This window comes from Pelodiscus sinensis, chromosome 5 (assembly GCF_052426305.1).
Source record: "Pelodiscus sinensis isolate ZL-2025 chromosome 5, ASM5242630v1, whole genome shotgun sequence".
NCBI classification, from domain to species: domain Eukaryota; kingdom Metazoa; phylum Chordata; order Testudines; family Trionychidae; genus Pelodiscus; species Pelodiscus sinensis.
The window spans coordinates 131991169-132008898 of record NC_143056.1 but is presented as its reverse complement, the minus strand read 5'-3'; the positions used below and the strand labels follow the sequence as shown (position 1 = coordinate 132008898).

General features: G+C 50.5%; 1 protein-coding gene and 1 long non-coding RNA gene across 2 annotated transcripts in view; one reads left to right on the top strand and one right to left on the bottom strand.

The window, feature by feature from the left end:
* Positions 1-208: 208 nt before the first annotated feature.
* The window catches only part of LOC142829383 (uncharacterized), a 40294-nt gene continuing 22772 nt past the window's right edge, over positions 209-17730 (bottom strand). The window contains exons 3-4 of the long non-coding RNA XR_016349762.1: positions 3405-3548; positions 209-617 (exon numbers count right to left, since the gene is read on the bottom strand). This is a non-coding gene — a long non-coding RNA (uncharacterized LOC142829383). The remainder of the gene's footprint in view (positions 618-3404; positions 3549-17730) is intronic.
* LOC102462462 (interferon-induced very large GTPase 1-like) lies at positions 3004-16725 on the top strand. The gene is made up of 3 exons (XM_014569917.4): positions 3004-3516; positions 6390-6521; positions 8636-16725. Exons 1-3 carry the CDS (start codon positions 3234-3236, stop codon positions 13336-13338), a joined length of 5118 nt encoding a protein of 1705 aa, XP_014425403.4. The 5' UTR covers positions 3004-3233; the 3' UTR covers positions 13339-16725.

Genomic DNA, 17730 nt, shown 5'->3' with positions numbered 1-17730 from the left:
GGAATAAGAGTTCTTGCGCAAAAGGGTTTTTTTGTGCAAAATAGCCCCATCTACACTGCTTTTTTTGCACAAAAACTTCTTCCGCAAAACAGATCGGAAGAGACTATGCAAATGAGAGCATCAGAAATGCTAATGAGCGCTTCATTTGCATCGCCTCTGCCGACAAAGTCCTGCAGTGTAGACGTAGCCTGTCAGTGACATAATTAAACCAACCTCACAACCACCAAAAAAGTCACACACCTCTAGTGATGGGGGAACCTCAGACAATGCAAAGTATTGATGTTCACAGAGCAGTGTGGATCACTCCATAAACTGTGTGCAAATTAACTGAAAATGTGTGCATCTAGGAACAAGGAATGTAGGGCATTCTTCTAGGATGGGGTACTCTGTCCAAGAAGAAATGATTCTGACAAAGATTTGGGTGTCATTGTGGATAATCATCTGAACATGAGCTTCCGGCTTGATGTTGTGGCCAAAAGAGCTACTGTGATCCTGGAATGGATAAACAGCAGAATCTCCAGTAGTTTATTTTACCTCAGTATTTGGCCCTAGTACAACCACTGCTGGAATCCTGTGTCCAGTTTTAGAGCCCACCATTCAAGAAGGCCACGGGTAACCTGGAGAGAGGTCAAAGAAGAGCCACAAAAATGAGCAAAGGATTGGAAAACGTGCTTCATAGTGACAGATACAAACTAAAAATGTGTAAATCTATCAAGGCCTTGTCTACACTAGCATTTTTATTGGTAAAACTTTTGTCAGTCAGTGTTGTGGGAAAAAAAACCAATCCCTGACTGACCAAAGTTTCACCGACAAAAGTGATGGGGCTGTGTCAGTGGGATACACTCTCCCACCATTACATCTGTGGCCACTTGTTTGTAGGGTTACCAGGTAGGTTTAGAAAAAATACCGGACACACTTGATGGGGGGGGGACCGGCTGGGAGGGAGGGCGAGGCTGGCCTTGGGGGGGGGGGGCAGGGGCAGCACAGTTGGCCCAGGTAGATGGGGTAGGCCGGTGGCAGGGCTGGCGGGCAGGAGGACGGGGGCAGCGCGGCTGGTCGGAGGAGATGTGGGGAGTGGGAGCGGAGCTGGCAGGCGGGGGGGCAGGGGCAGGGGCAGCGTGGCTGGCCCAGGGAGAAGGAGGAGAGGTTGGGGCAGCGCGGCTGGCCAGAGGAGATGGGGGAGGCCCGGGGACGGGGTTGGCGGGCGGGGGGGCAGGGCAGTGCGACTGGCCTGGGGAGATCAGGAGGAGGAGAACCGGCTGGCAGGAAGCAGAGGTGGCTGGGAGGGGGTCGGAGGCAGCGGAGCTGGTCGGAAAGGGTCGGGGAAAGCGGAGGAGGAGGCAGGACTGACCTGGGCACGTGCAGATCCCGGGGCGCTGTCAATCCCACGCACAGTCTGGAGAAGTACGAATGAGCCCGGCTGCGGCTCCACCATGCGCTCAGGAGCAGGGACAGGGCTTCTCCTCCTCCCCAAGGCATCAGACACAGCCAGGGCTCCCAGCACCGATCGCTCCCTGCCTCCCAGCTACTCCCTCCGCCCCCGCCCCCGCCAGGCTTCCATCCGGCGCCCAGCCAGAAATCTAGGCAATACCGGACATTACGTGTGTTCGGTATTTTCTGAATTTTTTTACCGGACAGAGGACCCAAAAACCAGAATGTCCAGCAGAATACCAGACACCTGGCAATGCTAGGTTTACTTACGCCAGAAGGAGAGTTTTCTCCCCTCAGCATAGAGCAGCGGTTCCCAACCTTTTCCAGCTAGGGACCCATTTTGACAATTCAGGAAGACTTGGTGACCCAAGGCAATTCAAAAATGGGGGAAGGTGAAGGGCAGAGCCACCTGGGGAAACACTTGGCAACCCTTATGAAATGTAATGGCGACCCATAGTTGGTTTGCGACCCATAGGTTGGGAAACTCTGCCATAGAGTGATTACGTAGGAAACGTGACAGCAGCAGAAACGCAGTGGTACCGCAGTGCTGCCGTAAGGCCCGTCGTGTAGACATAGCCTTGGTTTAACAAAGAAATTGTCTCAGAGGGGTAGCCGTGTTAGTCTGTCACTTTAAAAACATTTTTTAAGGTGGGTTTTGCCCACAAAAGCTCATGATACTACATATATTTTTGTTAGTCTTTGAGGTGCCACAGGAATACTCGTTTTTAAAGAAATTAAGTGGCGACTTGATTATAGCTTCTGAGTTTCTTTCTAGAGAATGCACATTTAGTCATTCTTCAGTCCAGCAGAGGAAGATCTAATGTGATCCAATGCCTGGAAGTTGAAGCAAGACAAATTCAGACTGGGAATCAGTGAGGGCAGTTAACTATTGGAACAATTTACCCAGCGTTGTTGTGGACTCTTTTGGCCTTGGATCTATGAATTGGAATGCAGGTGCCTAACTCCTATGGGACTAAGTAAGTAACGTGGCCAAGGACACACAGGTTACATCTAGACTGGCATGATTTTCCGCAAATGTTTTTAATGGAAAAGTTTTCCCGTTAAAAGCATTTGCGGAAAAGAGAGTCTAGATTGGCATGGACGCTTTTCCGCAAAAGCACTTTTTGCAGAAAAGCATCCATGCCAATCTAGATGCACTTTTGCGCAAAAAAGCCCCGATCGTCATTTTCGCGATCGGGGCTTTTTTGCGCAAAACAAATCTGAGCTGTCTACACTGGCCCTTTTGCACAAACGCTTTGCGCAAAAGGGAATGGGAGCAGTATAGTATTTCCGCAAGAAGAACTGATTCTGTACATTACAAAGTCAGTGTTCTTGCGGAAATTCAAGCGGCCAGTGTAGACAGCTGGCAAGTTTTTCCGCAAAAGCAGCTGCTTTTGCAGAAAAACTTACCAGTCTAGACACAGCCACAATGCACTGAACCCAGATTTCCCAGGTCCTAGATTACAGAATAGAATTTCCAGGCTCCCACCTAGGCCTGGCCTGGGAATAGTTAACTTTGGGGTGTGTCCCATTCAGCAGCCTGCATTTCCTTCCTTAGACTGAGACGGGCAGAGCTATGTCGTGATTGTCTGGGGGATCGGGAGCTGGAATGGGAAGTGAGGTGCTTAACCCTGTGTAGTGTTCCTCAGGATGCTGTCACAGGAAGTGCAATGGGAGGGCTCTATTGTGCTCTGCAGAGCTTTAGTTTCAATTTTATGCTGCTGAACCGGAAGCTGCTTCCTGGTTTCTCTCTCCCTGCGATGGCCCCGCCGTTTGCTTAGGGCTGTGTCTGCGGGGCTGGGATGGAGAAAACAGGTGACAGCAGCTCCTCCCTGCTGGAGACCCTGGACGAGCTGGGGGAGAAGGATCTCAAGAGATTCAAGCACAAGCTGAGAAGGATCCGGCTGAAGGAGGGATATCAAGCCATCCCCTGGAGCCGGCTGGAGAAAGGGGACCAGGTGGATGTTACTGACCTGCTGATCAGGCACTGTGGAGAGCCCTACGGGGTGGAGGTGGCTGTGCAGGTGCTGAGAGACATCCATCACAGAGACCTGGCGGAGAAGCTCAGCGAGGCTGTTCCAGCCGGTAAGGCATAAAGCAGCGAGAGCAGATCCAACCTGCAAGAGATTGAGGTGGGGAGAAACTTGCTGGACTAATAAATCTGTTCCCTCTCTCAGCGGCTGCTTCCTGTCGCCTCGGTGCCTGAGCCCAGCTAGAAACAGCCCCTGGCTGGAAGTTCTTGAACGGCCTGGATGGCTGACGCCTTTAGATATGTGGCCTTTGCTCCCTGCAATAATTCAGCTCTTCAGACAGCGGGGCAGGCTCGCTGACAGAGGGGGGCAAAGGGGGCAATTGCCGAGGAGCCCAGAGATTCAAAGGGGCCCAGGGCTATAGTCGTCACAGTATCTGGGCTCTGTACGGCTCTGAGGGCGAGGGGGAAGCGGAGGGACACACCACAGTCAGGGCAGAGCTAAAGGCTGACTGCCCTCAGCCCTGCCCTATTCACCTGAGACCTTGGCTCTTTCAGGGTGTGGAACACCCCCCCCACACACACACACACACACACCCACACACACATACACACACCTCTTACCCCGCAGGCCCGCACTAGCTGTCGGCCCCTCTGCGGCGGGGAATCTGGGTGTGTCAAAGGAGGCTGCACTACCTGCCCTGTGTGGTGAGACACTAAAACACGCTTCTGCTGGGATCCGCTACCTGGCAGCCCCAGTCCCATGTCCAGAGTGTGAAAGGTGTGGCACTAAACCAGGTGCAGTGTAGCTGTAGTCCCCTCAGTCCCAAGGCATCAGAGAGACAAGGCAGGTGAGGTAATAGCTGGAGAAGATCCCTGTGCAGCTCGAAAGCTTGTCTCTCTCACCAACAGACAATTCAATCAAAGATCTGTCCTCACCCGCCTTGTCTCTCCAAAACTGTCAGTGAAGCCGCAGCCTTTATGTATTTCACTGGGATCAAAAGTACGGCAGCCATAGATCGGGCAGTTAGCCACGCATGGCTACATCTTAGGTATCTTGTTCGTTTGCAGGCATCCCCCAAAATGGCTGATATAGTCTTGCCACGGCTCCTCATTTTCTTGTTTGCATTTTGTTGACATTTTCCTGGGAATTTTCCGGTTTATGTAAAAACTGGTAAAAGCTGAAAAGGCCAGGCCAGCAGGAGAGGGGAGGGAGGAAGGGAGCAGATCGCGATCTCAGGTGCGAAGCGGGGGGTGAAGGTAGGGTGGGTGTCTGAATACCTCGCAGCACAATAGGGGATGGGATGGAGTCTGAAACCATTTCTCACTCATGACTCAATTTCACAGCTGGTGGTTTCCTTTTAATGCGTTTCACATAGTCACACACACACACACAGCTGTGTGCATAGTTACATGGATGATGGATGGTTACACAGAGCGTGCACACACTCACACTGAGCACCCACACACACACAAACAAACACTGCAGCTAGAGATCATCGAGTCCAGTCTCCTGCCCTCAAGGCAGGACCAAGTACTGTCTAGACCATCCCTGATAGACATTTATCTAACCTACTCTTAAATATCTCCAGAGATGGAGACATTGTCTGCATGCATGCACACACACTGACTGAACATAGACACACAACATTGCATGTACATCCACTGATCACATGCACACACCAGCGTGCCGTGATCACATTTGCACACCCACATACTGCACATGCGTGCGCGCACACAGACTAACTGCACATACACATGACTGTCCACACACAAGAATGTGCTGACTGCACGGAGACACATTGCACATACACAAGCATGCACTGATAGAATGTACACACATACACATGCCCAACTTTACACCCACACACAGAGTGCATGCATACACATGGACCACACACACATAGAAATGGAAATTCTAAGTAAGGTCAAAATCTCCATTTCTCAGATCAAATAAAGAAACCATGCTATGTGCATGATTCTTTTTTTAAAGCCCCAAAAATGCCCTGTTTATTCTATGAAACACACCAAGGCTGTGTCTACACTGGCCACTTATTCTGGAAAATCAGCCGCTTTTCCGGAATAACTTGCCAGCTGTCTACACTGGCCCCTTGAATTTCCGGAAAAACACTGACGATCTAAAGTAAAATCATCAGTGCTTTTCCAGAAAAACTATGCTGCTCCCGTTCGGGCAAAAGTCCTTTTCCGGAAAACTGTTCCGGAAAAGGGCCAGTGTAGACAGCAGAGATTTCTTTTCCGCAAAAAAGCCCCGATCACGAAAATGGTGATCGGGGCTTTTTTGCGGAAAAGTGCGTCTAGATTGGCCACGGACGCTTTTCCGCAAAAGTGCTTTTCCAGAAAAGCATCCTGCCAATGTAGACGCGCTTTTTCCGAAAATGCTTATAGTGGAAAAGTTTTCCGTTATAAGCATTTCCGGAAAATCATGCCAGTGTAGACGTAGCCCAAGTGTTAGATAAGGCGGGGGGGCTCTCAAACTTCATTGCACTGGGACCCCCTTCTGACAACCACTATTTCTCCACAACCCCAGGAGGGAGAACTGAAGCCTGAGCCCCACAACCCAAGCTGTGAGGGGGCAAAACCAAAGGGCTATAGCTCTACTTGGGGGGGCCTGTAACCTGAGCCCCAACATCCCTTGGGCTTGGCTTCAGACCCGGACAATGGAGCTCAGGCTTGGACTTGGACCCCTGGGCCCCAGCAAGTTTAAAGCCAGCCCTGGTAACCCCATTAAAATCAGGGCACGACCCACTTTGGGGTCCCGCAGTTTGGGAAGGGTTGGTGCAGATGGACTCACAACCGGCTCCTTTCCGACCGGCCCAGACTGAGCACCGTCACCAACCTCGCCTTGTGCATTCCTGTTTGCACCCTGAGGCCGGAGTTTGCGCGACACCCCAGGCCTTTGGGAAGGGGGCGGGAGCGGGTCAGTGACCGAGCGCCGCTCATTTGGACTCCCCCTCGTTTTCCCTGCTAGAGCTTTTCAGCCAGAAGCAGAACTCAGACCCGCCACCGGCCCCGGAACGGGGGGAGGAAGTTGCTTTTACTCCAGAACAGGAATCAGAGACTCCGCGACATCCAGAACCGGAGGAGAGAGACGTGTCCCAAGGTAGTTGCTCTTTCAAGTTTGTCTCTACAAAGGATACAGCCCAGGAAAGACACACAACTGTATCCCCTGTACTCCACGCCCGGGGGAGAGCCCCGTTCGCTGCCGGGGGAAGAACACTCAGCCGTGCACTCCTGTGATGTGCACATGAACTGCAGTAGCCTCAGATTTAGCTGCATTATGAAGTAACCTGCTGGTACGGGCTGAGGGATCAGGGGTGTCTGAGACTGGTAGGGAGGGAGGCTCAGTGCCTACCCTATCATGAAGGAGATGAGAAGAGAATCAGCCCGATCTGTGCATGGGTGTGGGGATTCTGAGGTAAACTGAGGTAGAGTGGGCTCGCCGGCCAATAATACAATGGTGATCAGGAGGAGGTGGGAGAGGATACATCCTTATGTGGAGGAGAAGAAGGCAAGGTCCTAACAGGGAACTGAAGAGGAAGTCTGGCTTCAGCTTATAACAAAAGAATGGCCATCCTGGGTTGGACCAACCTAGCTAGCTAGTATCTTATCTTCCAACATTAGCCAGTGTCAGGTGCTTCAGAGACAGGAATTTAATGGGTCTATCATAGAATTATAGAACTGGAAGGAACCTCTAGAGGTCATCAAGTCCAATCCTCTACACGCATGGCAGGACCAAGCACCATCTAGACCATCCCTACCAGGTGTGCATCTAACCTGCTCTTAAAAATCTCCAGGGACGGAGATTCCACAACCTCCCTAGGCAATTTATTCCAGTGTTTCAACACCCTGACAGGAAGTTTTTCCTCATGTCCAACCTAAACCTCCCTTGCTGCAGTTTAAGCCCATTTCTATTTGTCTTGTAATAATTTTTCTCACTCTTCCTTGTAACTTTTTAGGTACAGGCAGTCCCCAGTTTACATGGATCCGACTTGCATCGGATCCCTACTTACAAACGGGGTGAGGCAACCCCACACTAGCTGCGCCCCCCCCCCCAGCAGACCGCCAAGACGCGCCGCGGTCCCGCCGCCCACGTCCTCCGCGGCGAGAAAAGCCGCTCCACGTCTCCCTGGTCTGCTGGCTCCCCCCCCCCCCCCCAGCAGACCAGGGAGACGCGGAACGGCTTTTCTCAGCAGACACCTCAGCTTGAGAATAAAGGACTGAGGGAAGTGAGGTGTGGGAGAATAAAACTGAGCTCTGGAGAAATGTTTGGCTAGAGTTTCCCCTACAATATGTACCAGTTCCGACTTACATACAAATTCAACTTAAGAACAAACCTACAGTCCCTATCTTGTACGTAACCCAGGGACTGCCTGTACTTAAACTGTTATCATGCCCCCTCTCAAGTCTTCTCTTTTCCAGACTAAACAAACCCAGTTCTTTCAGTCTTCCGTCATGTTTTCTAGATCTTCAATCATTGTTGTTGCTCTTCTCTGGATTTTCTCTAATTTGTCCACATCTTTCCTGAAGAGTAGCGCCCAGAACTGGACACAGTACCCTAGCAGAGGCCTAATCAGTACAGAGTAGAATGGGCGAATCACTTCCTGGGACTTGCTCACATCACTCCTGTTAATGCATCCCAGAATCATGTTTGTTTTGGGGTATTTTTGTTTATTTTTGGTTTCAAGTTGTGGTGGGAGAGGACTAGGTTGGATATTAGGAAAAACTATTTCCCTAGGAGGGTGATGAAGCACTGGAATGGGTTCCCTAGGGAAGTAGTGGAATCTCCATCCCTAGGGGTGTTTAAGTCTCAGCTTGACAAAGTCCTGGCTGGGTTGAATTAATTAGGATTGGTCCTGCCTTGGGCAAGGGGCTGGACTTAATGGCCTTCTAAGGTCTCTTCCAGCTCTATGGTTCTATGGTTATATCAAGGGAGCCAGAGGAGAAGAATTGTAATTTGACTTGTAATTGGGAGTAATTGGGGCATGGTGAAAGGGGGAACATTTAATATTAGGGGATGATAGACAGGGGTAACAGGGCAGAGTTAAGGTTAGAGGAGGGTGGAACGGGTAAGGGTCAGAGTTAAGGTCGGAGATGGTGTGAAAGCGGTAGCGGCCGGTGTTAAACTTGCAGGGGCAGATATTTGGGAATTGTCACAGTAAAGGTTGGAGGAGGCTAGACGTGGATAAATGTCATGTTATTTTTTTTCTTCTGCAGAGAGAAAACAAGCCACGCAGCTGGTTCTGAAGAAGCTGAACTTGGAGAAACACAGAAGCGAGCAGCTTACACTGAGGGATCTCCAAAAGATTAGCCCAGAAAGCCTAGAGATCCTGGCTCCTATTACATTAGGGGATTTACCATGGCATTTCCTGAGGAAAATCATAGCTCTGAATGGGACCGCCAGAAACACAAGGCTTGTGCACGGGGCACCTGGTGATCAAGAACCCAGTGAGGAGCTGGAAGTACACGCTGATTGCAATAATGTTTCTCTGAGTCACATGGACAGCGCCAATTCTCTGCACCCCCTGGACGTTCTCTGCGCCGTGCTGCTTTGCTCTGACAGTTTCCTGCAGCAGGAGATCCTGTCCAGAATGTCCATGTGCCAGTTTGCCCTGCCTCTGCTGCTGCCCGACCTCGACTCCCCCAGGTGCACCCTGCTGCTGTGGGCCATGCGGGACATTGTGAGGAGGTGGCGGCCGCACTCCCTGGCACAGAGCCGAGGGTTCAGGGAGGAGAGCCTGGTGCTCACCCCAATGCCAACCGTCTCCTTTGTGCGGCTGGGCAGCTGCAGCTTCTCCAAGTCCCAGCTCCTCAACGAGGTTCTCAGCCCCGCCCAGCAGCACCACGACTTCTTTGTGCATCGGGACATGGAGTCTGGGAATGTCCCACGGGAAATCGCCGACGGGCTGGTCGAGATTGCCTGGTATTTCCCTGCCGGGCAAGAGAATTTGGATCTTTTCCCCGAGCCCGTTGCGGTTACAAACCTGCGCGGGGACATTGAGTCGCACTGGCTGCAGTTCAGCTTTTTAACACAAGTTTCTTCAGCGGTGTTCATCATCACTGAGAGCGTCGGTGAGCGAGAATACGCCCTGTTGTCATCTCTGCAGGGATCTGCCATTCCGTACTACTTCATCTTTAACTGCAAGCTCGAGAACCCCGAGGAGACCCTGGGCTTCCTTTGTAAACTGGAGTCCGCGCTGAAACTAGACAAACCCCGTGTGCTGATGAGACAGAACTCCCTCAGCCTTGCGCAATTTGTGGAGAAGCTGCAATCCACCGTTGGAAACCTCCTGGAGTCCTCTCCCAGGAGAGCCTCGATAGCCGACATGGCAGCCACAGCACGAGAGCTGGGCATCCGGGTGGATGAGGATGGCGAGGGATGCCAAAATGCGAGCCAATGGGCGGCAGGAATCACAGCGGAAATAGAGGACGTGGCAAAGTACAAGAGGGAATCCTTGAGACTTCCAGAGGGTATGGCCAAAGCAGAGGAAGAGCAAAGAGATCCTGCCCCTGAGCTCCATACATCTCAGCAAAGAGAGGAATGGCTGGACTGGGACACCCTGCAGGGTGAATGTGAACTCACCGAGGGGATGGTCAAGTTTACTGCTGGGCTGGGGAAACTCTCTCCGGTGGAAACTCACTACTTCCTGAAGTGGATGAAATACCGGCTGGGTCACGTCACTCAGGGGACTCCCTCCAGATGGACTGACTATGCTGAGAACTCTCATGCTGGAAGAGATGATCCTCCACACAGAGCAGAACGGCATGAACCAATGTCCTCCAGTTCCTTAGGGGTGGAGCATTTCCTGCGCGGGGTGGGGCGGTTCTATGAAGCTGAATGCGCAATGGTGAAGGGAGGAAAAAAGCTAAAAACCCAAAGAAAATACACCCATCTCCCAGGCATCGCTGCTGAGCTGATGCTGGAAGGGTTTCCCTTGGAGCTGATGGATGGAGATGCTGCCAACATCCCGCTGCAGTGGGTGACCGATGTTCTGACTGAGCTCCATGCCAAGCTGGGGGGAAGGTCCAGGATGCTGGTCCTATCGGTGCTGGGCGGGCAGGGCACGGGGAAATCCACCCTCCTCAACACCATGTTTGGCCTGCAGTTTGCAGTGAGCAGCGGCCGATGTACACGAGGAGCCTTCATGTCGCTCCTCCAAGTGGCAGAGACCTGTCAGCCGGTCCTGGGCTGTGACTGCCTCCTGGTGATCGACACAGAAGGCTTGAAAGCCCCCGAATTGGCCAAGCTGGAGGACCGTTACCAACACCACAACGAGCTGGTCATGCTGGTGGTTGGACTGAGCGACATCGTCATCGTTAACATGGCCATGGAGAACGCCACCGACATGCAGGACATTCTGCAAATCATGCTAGATACATTTCTGAAAATGGAGATTGTCAGGGAACATCCAAACTGCCAATTTGTCCATCAGAACGTCAGTGACGTGTCTGGGTGTGAACCCCACATGGGAGATTGGTATTCATTCCTGCAGCCGCTGGAGGAAATGACTCTAGCCACAGCTTCTACAGAAAAAGGAATCAGAGAAATGAAATGTCCTGATATTATATATCATGATCCAGAGAAACATAGTTGGTACATCCCTGGTTTTTGGTGTGGAGTCCCTCCCATGGCTCCAGTGAATATCAGATACAGTCAGAGTGTGTTTGAGCTAAAGAAATACCTGATTGAATGCATGAGAAGATCCTCATCTAACAGACCCCTTAAGGACGTTCCCCAGTTGAATGAGTGGGTAAGGAGTTTGTGGAATGCTATCAAACATTCCAGTTCTACCTTCAGCTTGAGAAATAACTTTGTGGCTCACACGTACAACCAGCTGACTACCAAGTATGCTGAATGGGAATGGGATTTCCGCAAGGAGATGCATCTTTGGGTGTCTGAGCAAGAAACTTTTATCCAGAATCAGCCTCGAGCTGAACTAGATCTTCTGCCTTTAAGTAGGTTCAAACATGAGGCTCAGCAGAAATTGCACCACGAAGAACAGAGGCTCTTGGATGCTTTGCAAAAATACATTGACAGTGGAGCTGAGAATTTGCTCCTGACAGGGAAGTACCGGGAAGATTTCATCAGGAGCACCAATGGCCTCACAAAAGAACTCAAACGGTATTCATTCGGCAAGTGTAAAGAAGCGCTTGACTGCCAAAACACCCCAGAGATATTGGCCCACCAGATCCAAGCCATGAACATGCAGACAATGCAAAGGAACACAGACAGATTGTCGGCACACTGCAGGAAAAGAGAATGTGAAATAGATTGTAAGGCTTTGGAATTAGATGAAACTTTGGCTGAGTTCTTATTCAGTCATGTGCAGAAGATCCAAACCATGGTGTTCCAGCAAACCAATGACCTAAATAACGAAGGGGTTGCAGGCAATCCAAAGCTACAGCAAAGAGGAAGCCGGTTGAATTGTTGTGCTAGCACCGTCCGAATGAAAAAGGAGCATTTAGACTTTTTAATGTGGACCGAACACATGAGAGAAGTGTCCACCAACCATCACGGGCAGAAAGCAGAACTTGTAATGACCTCGCTGGACAATGGCAGGACTGGCAGAGATGAAGAAGTCACATTCATGACTGACTACATTGAAATCTTCCAGAGAGAATTGCCAGGCATGATCAACGAGAGACTTCCACAGGCTGGAGAACCTGTTTCTAGCATGTATTTAGACACTGACCGTGAGGATCACATTTGGGAGGAGGGGACACGTGTGTTTCAGAAGAGTCATGAAGATACCATCAAAGGCAAAGGCCCTCCACAACAAAGCGAGAAGCAGAAGCCTCCGTATCTCTCCCCATTTAGAACGCCGTCATTGGAAAAGGATGCCTTTCAAAAGGAGATCCAGATGTTCTGTGAGGAGTGTCTGAGGCCAGCCCTCATGGATTATGTTCATAGGATGCTGGGTATAAACATAGTGGGCAATTTTCTCAACAGTGCACAGGCGACAGGCTACCGCAATCGGAGCATCTTCCAATTTTGGTTGCTGAGCAGACTCTTGGAGGAGATGAACTTTGATTGCTACGTGAAATACATTAATAACTATGAAGCGTTTGCCAAAACCTGGATATGGACACACCTGTTAGATCACTACAAAGAGACGAGGGGCTTGGTGGATCTGCAGAAAGAGCTTCTGTCCACGGTAATAAAGAAAATCAGGGATGCTCTGGAGAACTCCAAGACTCAGGTTGACATTTCAGGCAGCTTTTTCAAATCTTTGCAAAGAGATCTTGTAATATCTAGGGACAGTTTAGCCAGAATCCAGCTTATTAACCCAACAAATCCCAACCAATTTCCCACTGCTGTCCAAGCTTTCCTGTCCACATTTGAGCAAACAATCTTAGCCCAATTTGAAGACTTGGATGTTGAGTCTAAGCTCTCCATCCTGCCTCTGAAGCCCCAGGAAGAGATTTTTAAGCGTGTATTTGGCTGTGGGTACTGCTGCCCATTCTGTAAAGTCCCATGTGAAGCAGGAGGCATGGATCACAAAATGCATTTTGCATCAGTCCACCGGCCTCAGGGGCTCATAAAACCCAAGAGAGTCTTCTCACCCTGTTTGGAAAAAGAACCAAAAATTGATTCTTCTCCGTGCTCTTCTGGATGGCTTATCAAAGATTCCCATGTCCACAGAAGTCACTGTTTTTGTGAAGATGAAGTCTTGGGCTATCCTTCTCCAGCTGATCCGAGCTACAAAAATTCCAACTATTGGAAGTTTGTTTTCAAGGAGTTCAACCAACAGTTTGCTCGAGAGTACGGAACTAAACCTGCCGATCTGCCCAGGGACTGGGCTAACATAACCCAAGGGCAGGCACTGGAAAGCTTAGAGGAAGCTTTTAAAGGGGCAATCTCAGTGTCAGGTCAAAACTGGCTCCGGATTGTGCAAAAGAAACCCAAGGTGTTTCCATGATACGTGTTCAACACAGTTCTAATGGAAACAGTTTTCTTTTCGATACAGTACATCTTGTGCAGCTAACACTAAATCATTAGCTACCTCTAGTGATTGGAGCCATTGTAGACATCTGTGAATCTGCTCCTGCCTTTAAGTTGCATGGGACCGAATTTGATTCCCCAGTTTTCGTTTTCTTTTGGAATACTGATGTATTTAATTTTTGTTATTTATTTGCATTGCTGTAGCATTTAGACGCTTTAATCGCAGACCATGGACCTGAGGTGCACACAGAACAAGAAGGCAGTCCCTTGAACTCTTTAATTCACACACTGAGAAAATTCTCTCTTCAAATGGGTGTCAGAGTTAAAATCTGTGTGCTTAAGGGATGATTGGTGTGTAGTATCCACACACATCCTCCCTTTGGAGGCAGGCCGGGGTTGTGATACCACTGTGGTTACAGTCTAGAGGTGACTGTCTTTAGGCTGAAAGCATCATGGTCCACAGGCCAGAGTCAATATGACAGGCCTCGGGTACGGGGCTGTGCAACCTAATGGCCAGAGTCCATACAACTGTTGTGTTCAGGGGCGTGGTTTAACAACTAGTCCATATAACTGCCCTCAGGGTATCAGAGCTCTTCAGTCCAGTAACTGGAGTTAACACAACAGCCTTCAGGGTCAGGGCAGCATGGCCTAGTGGCCAGAGACAGAAAAGTGAGCCATCGTGCAGGGGTGGGAAGCAGCCAGGGTAGGGGGAACCCAGCCTCCCTTTCCACCAGTCCCAGCCCATGGCTCTATCAATGACAGGTGTAGTCACCACCCAGTCACCAAAGAATCCTACAGCAACATGCTTAGCTTGCTCGGATGGGAGACACCTCCCCGGGCCACTTCTTCCCATCTCTCCTGAGAGACGGGTCCCTACATCGCTGTGGTCTCTGGGTTCCCTGGCAGGGGTCACTCCGTGGAAGTCTGATTGCTGGCCGGTGGTTGACAGAAGGCAGCAGCTCTCCAGCTGGTCGCTGGGTTCTCTGGTTCCCACAGTCAGTGGGTGTAGAGGTTTCTGGCCTTGCACTGCCACCGAGTATCCGCTCTCCTTGGCAGTCAGCCTAGAACGAGCTGAGCTGCTCCCTTTTATAATGAGAGTCTGAGGGGCGGGACATTGGTTGCCCATAATGTGAGGTTAACACTTTCTTGCCCAGGGCAGCGTATGCACATATCACAGTGATCCAGTTGTTAAGGTGCTAACTTGAGAGACTTGGGGGTCAACTCCCTGCTCTGACACAGGCTTCCTTGGGACAGTCACTTACCTTCTCTGTGCCTCGGTTTCCCTAACTGTGCAATGGAGAGAATAGCTCTGCCCCACCTCACTGGAGGGGATATGAGAAAAGATACATAGGATCGTGGGGACTCAGATACTACAGTAAAGGGGATCTGTACACATGGCGTGTTCCTCATGACCACACCAGGGCAGCTGGAGAAGTAAGAATGATGCTCTGCTGCAGAAACTCAAAGATGAGGTGGATCTATATGGCTGGCCAAAGCTGACCAGCCCCCTCTCAAGGGACAGGAGGTTTTCTGTATCAGAAGGTCTCAAGATACTTTCACTGTGTAACAACTTGTTTCCCTTGTTTAATTTGAGGTGTGCCTGTTGAAAAGAGGCTTGATTGTGTTATGAGATGGGGTTGCCATTTTGTTTGGTTATGACAACAAGTCTGCCATGCTGGGCAGGGCTCTTACTCCTCCCAGAGGAGGAGAAGGTGGAAAGTTTAGATAGAGCGGGAAGGAGAAGGTGGGAATGGCATGGGGCTCTCATTCTCACTTCAGGCTCTCTAGATTGCTTCTTGGAGAGAGTGGGGCCGTGGCAGCCCCGCCCTGAGGCAAGCCGTCTTTCTCTCTCTCTCCGAAAGGGCACGGTAGCATCAGCCTGAGGCAACTGCTGAGGAGTGGGAGCGGGACAGCTTGGTGTTTGCTGTTTTACTGGGGAGTCCACGTGGATTTATTCTGGTTAAGTCGAGCTCACCCGCACACAAAACAGCGCAAAAGGGGATCGGGTGGAGGCTCGTTAGGGAATCCAGATCCGCTTCTGTTCCTGTCAACTTCCATCATCATCATCTCAGGGGCGATCGCTGGCAACCCAGGATCCTGACAGCCACGAGGTAAGGCAGAAAGCTCCCAGGTCTCCATTGTACTTACCTGTATGTTTAATCTGTGGTAGTTCTAGCCCTACATTTTCATCCTCCCTTCCCTTCTCCCCTCGGTTCCTTGTATTCATCCATCTCCTTCCCCTAGTAAACAGAGTTTGGTTCAGAGTCCGGAGTGGCTCATTTTATTTACTCGGTCAGCTCAGAGAGATGAGCTCAAAGAGGGAACCTTGGAAGGAGACCTGTGCAACTCTTTATTGGTATGACTACACTGCACTCTAAAATCAAAATAAGAGACGCAATTTGCGCTGTCTACACAGTGCCAAATTTTGAAATAAAGCATTATTTCGAGGCATTCCTTATTCCTTGTGGAACGAGGTTTACAGGGATGCTGAAATAGCATGTCCCTTATTTAGAAAATTATTTCGAAATAGTGGACACGTTCGTTGGATGTAGGGTGGCTATTTCAGGATACCAGAACTACAGTCTAGATGTACCGTATCAGTCTTCCGGTCAGAACTCTGGCCTCCTCCTTTGCACCTGTGGTGACTCACTCTGTCCTTCAGGGTTGTGTTTATAGAGTCACGGACATTCAGCATCACCGGACTTTGGATCAAGCCTGGAGCACACAATCCAGTCAGTGCAGGAAGCAGGTCTCGCACCATAAGAACTAGAGACCAGTGATGGGGGTGGCTAACGTTGAATGCTGGGAATTATTATATCCACGGGCTGCAGCTCTCTGATTGGACCAGGGTTGAATCTGGTGAATGATGAAGTGGGAGCTGACATCGCGCTGAGCTGATGCGGCCGATTAGAGCACACGTGGAGGATCGATCACGGTCAGCGGGCTGTCTTGAGCTGTTCTCTATGTGGAGCATTTTTAATTGACGCTCCCTGGCTCTCCTAGAGCAGTTGGTTCTTTTCTGGTAATGGGGGCCGTTGTCTGAGACGTGATACTGCCCAAGGCTGTGGTCGCACTGATCATGGCCATCGGAGATTGAAATGGCAGGTTTGCAGGGGACGGGACTAGGTGACCTGTCAAGGTGGGTCCCTTCTAGTCCTGTTTCCATGATTCTACAGGGAGTTTAACAGCATTACATTTTAGTATTTGTCAGTGCACCTCTTAAGTCCCACCTCTGCCCTCATTCACTCCACAGAACCAGCAGAACCATTCTATGACCGGAGGGATGCAATCAGATCACTCTTACCCCAGTGTAAATTTGGAGTAAAATCCAACGGGCTTAATCTAGGTTTAAGTATTGGCAGTCTGGATCCCGTGATGGCCTCTCTCAGGGTATGTCTACACTACCCTCCTATTTCGAAATAGGAGGGTAATGTAGGCATACCGCACTTGCAAATGAAGCCCGGGATTTGAATTTCCCGGGCTTCATTTGCATAAGCGGGGCACCGCCATTTTTAAATCCCGGCTGGTTCGAACCCCGTGCAGCGCGGCTACATGCGGCACGAACTAGGTAGTTCGAACTAGGCTTCCTAGTTCGAACTACCGTTACTCCTCATTCCACGAGTAAATAAAATAATGGGTCCTCATTCCACGAGGAGTAACAGTAGTTCGAACTAGGAAGCTGGTTCGAACCAGCCGGGATTTAAAAATGGCGGCGCCCCGCTTATGCAAATGAAGCCCGGGAAATTCAAATCCCGGGCTTCATTTGCAAGTGCGGTATGCCTACATTACCCTCCTATTTCAAAATAGGAGGGTAGTGTAGACATACCCCCCGGGGTTGGTTGGGAAACATGACCAAGTGGCCAGGCCACAGCTCTGACCAGCACGAGGTTGTTAGTACAGGAGTCTGGGCCCTCCCACTCCACCAGACTCTGGCTTCAAACCATTTGGGGCTACCAGTGGTCTGGCAACCAAGAATACTGGACATTACCCTGCCTGGGCCACCTCTCCACCACCCCTAAGTCCAAGGTTATTCATGGCTAGGACAGAACAAAGCAAGACAATAAAAAGGGATTGCCAGTGTCCAGGGTCCCTATGAGGAGAAGGGAATACTGCCCTTTCTGATTGTTTCTGGGGTGGGTTCTCCCTTCCCTTTTGGGGCAGTAGTTAGAGATTCAGCCTTCCCTCTGCTCTGCGCAGGCTGCAGGTCTGCTCGCTGCCAGATCTGCCCGCAAAGGAGCCGTTTTCCTGTCTTAATCCCTCCACCAGATGGAGCCTTTGCTACAGGAATGGCAGGGCCCAAAATAATCCAAATTAACCCCTTCTTAGGAGGAGTCGGAAATACCTCGTCATCATCCCCAGTCTGCCTTGT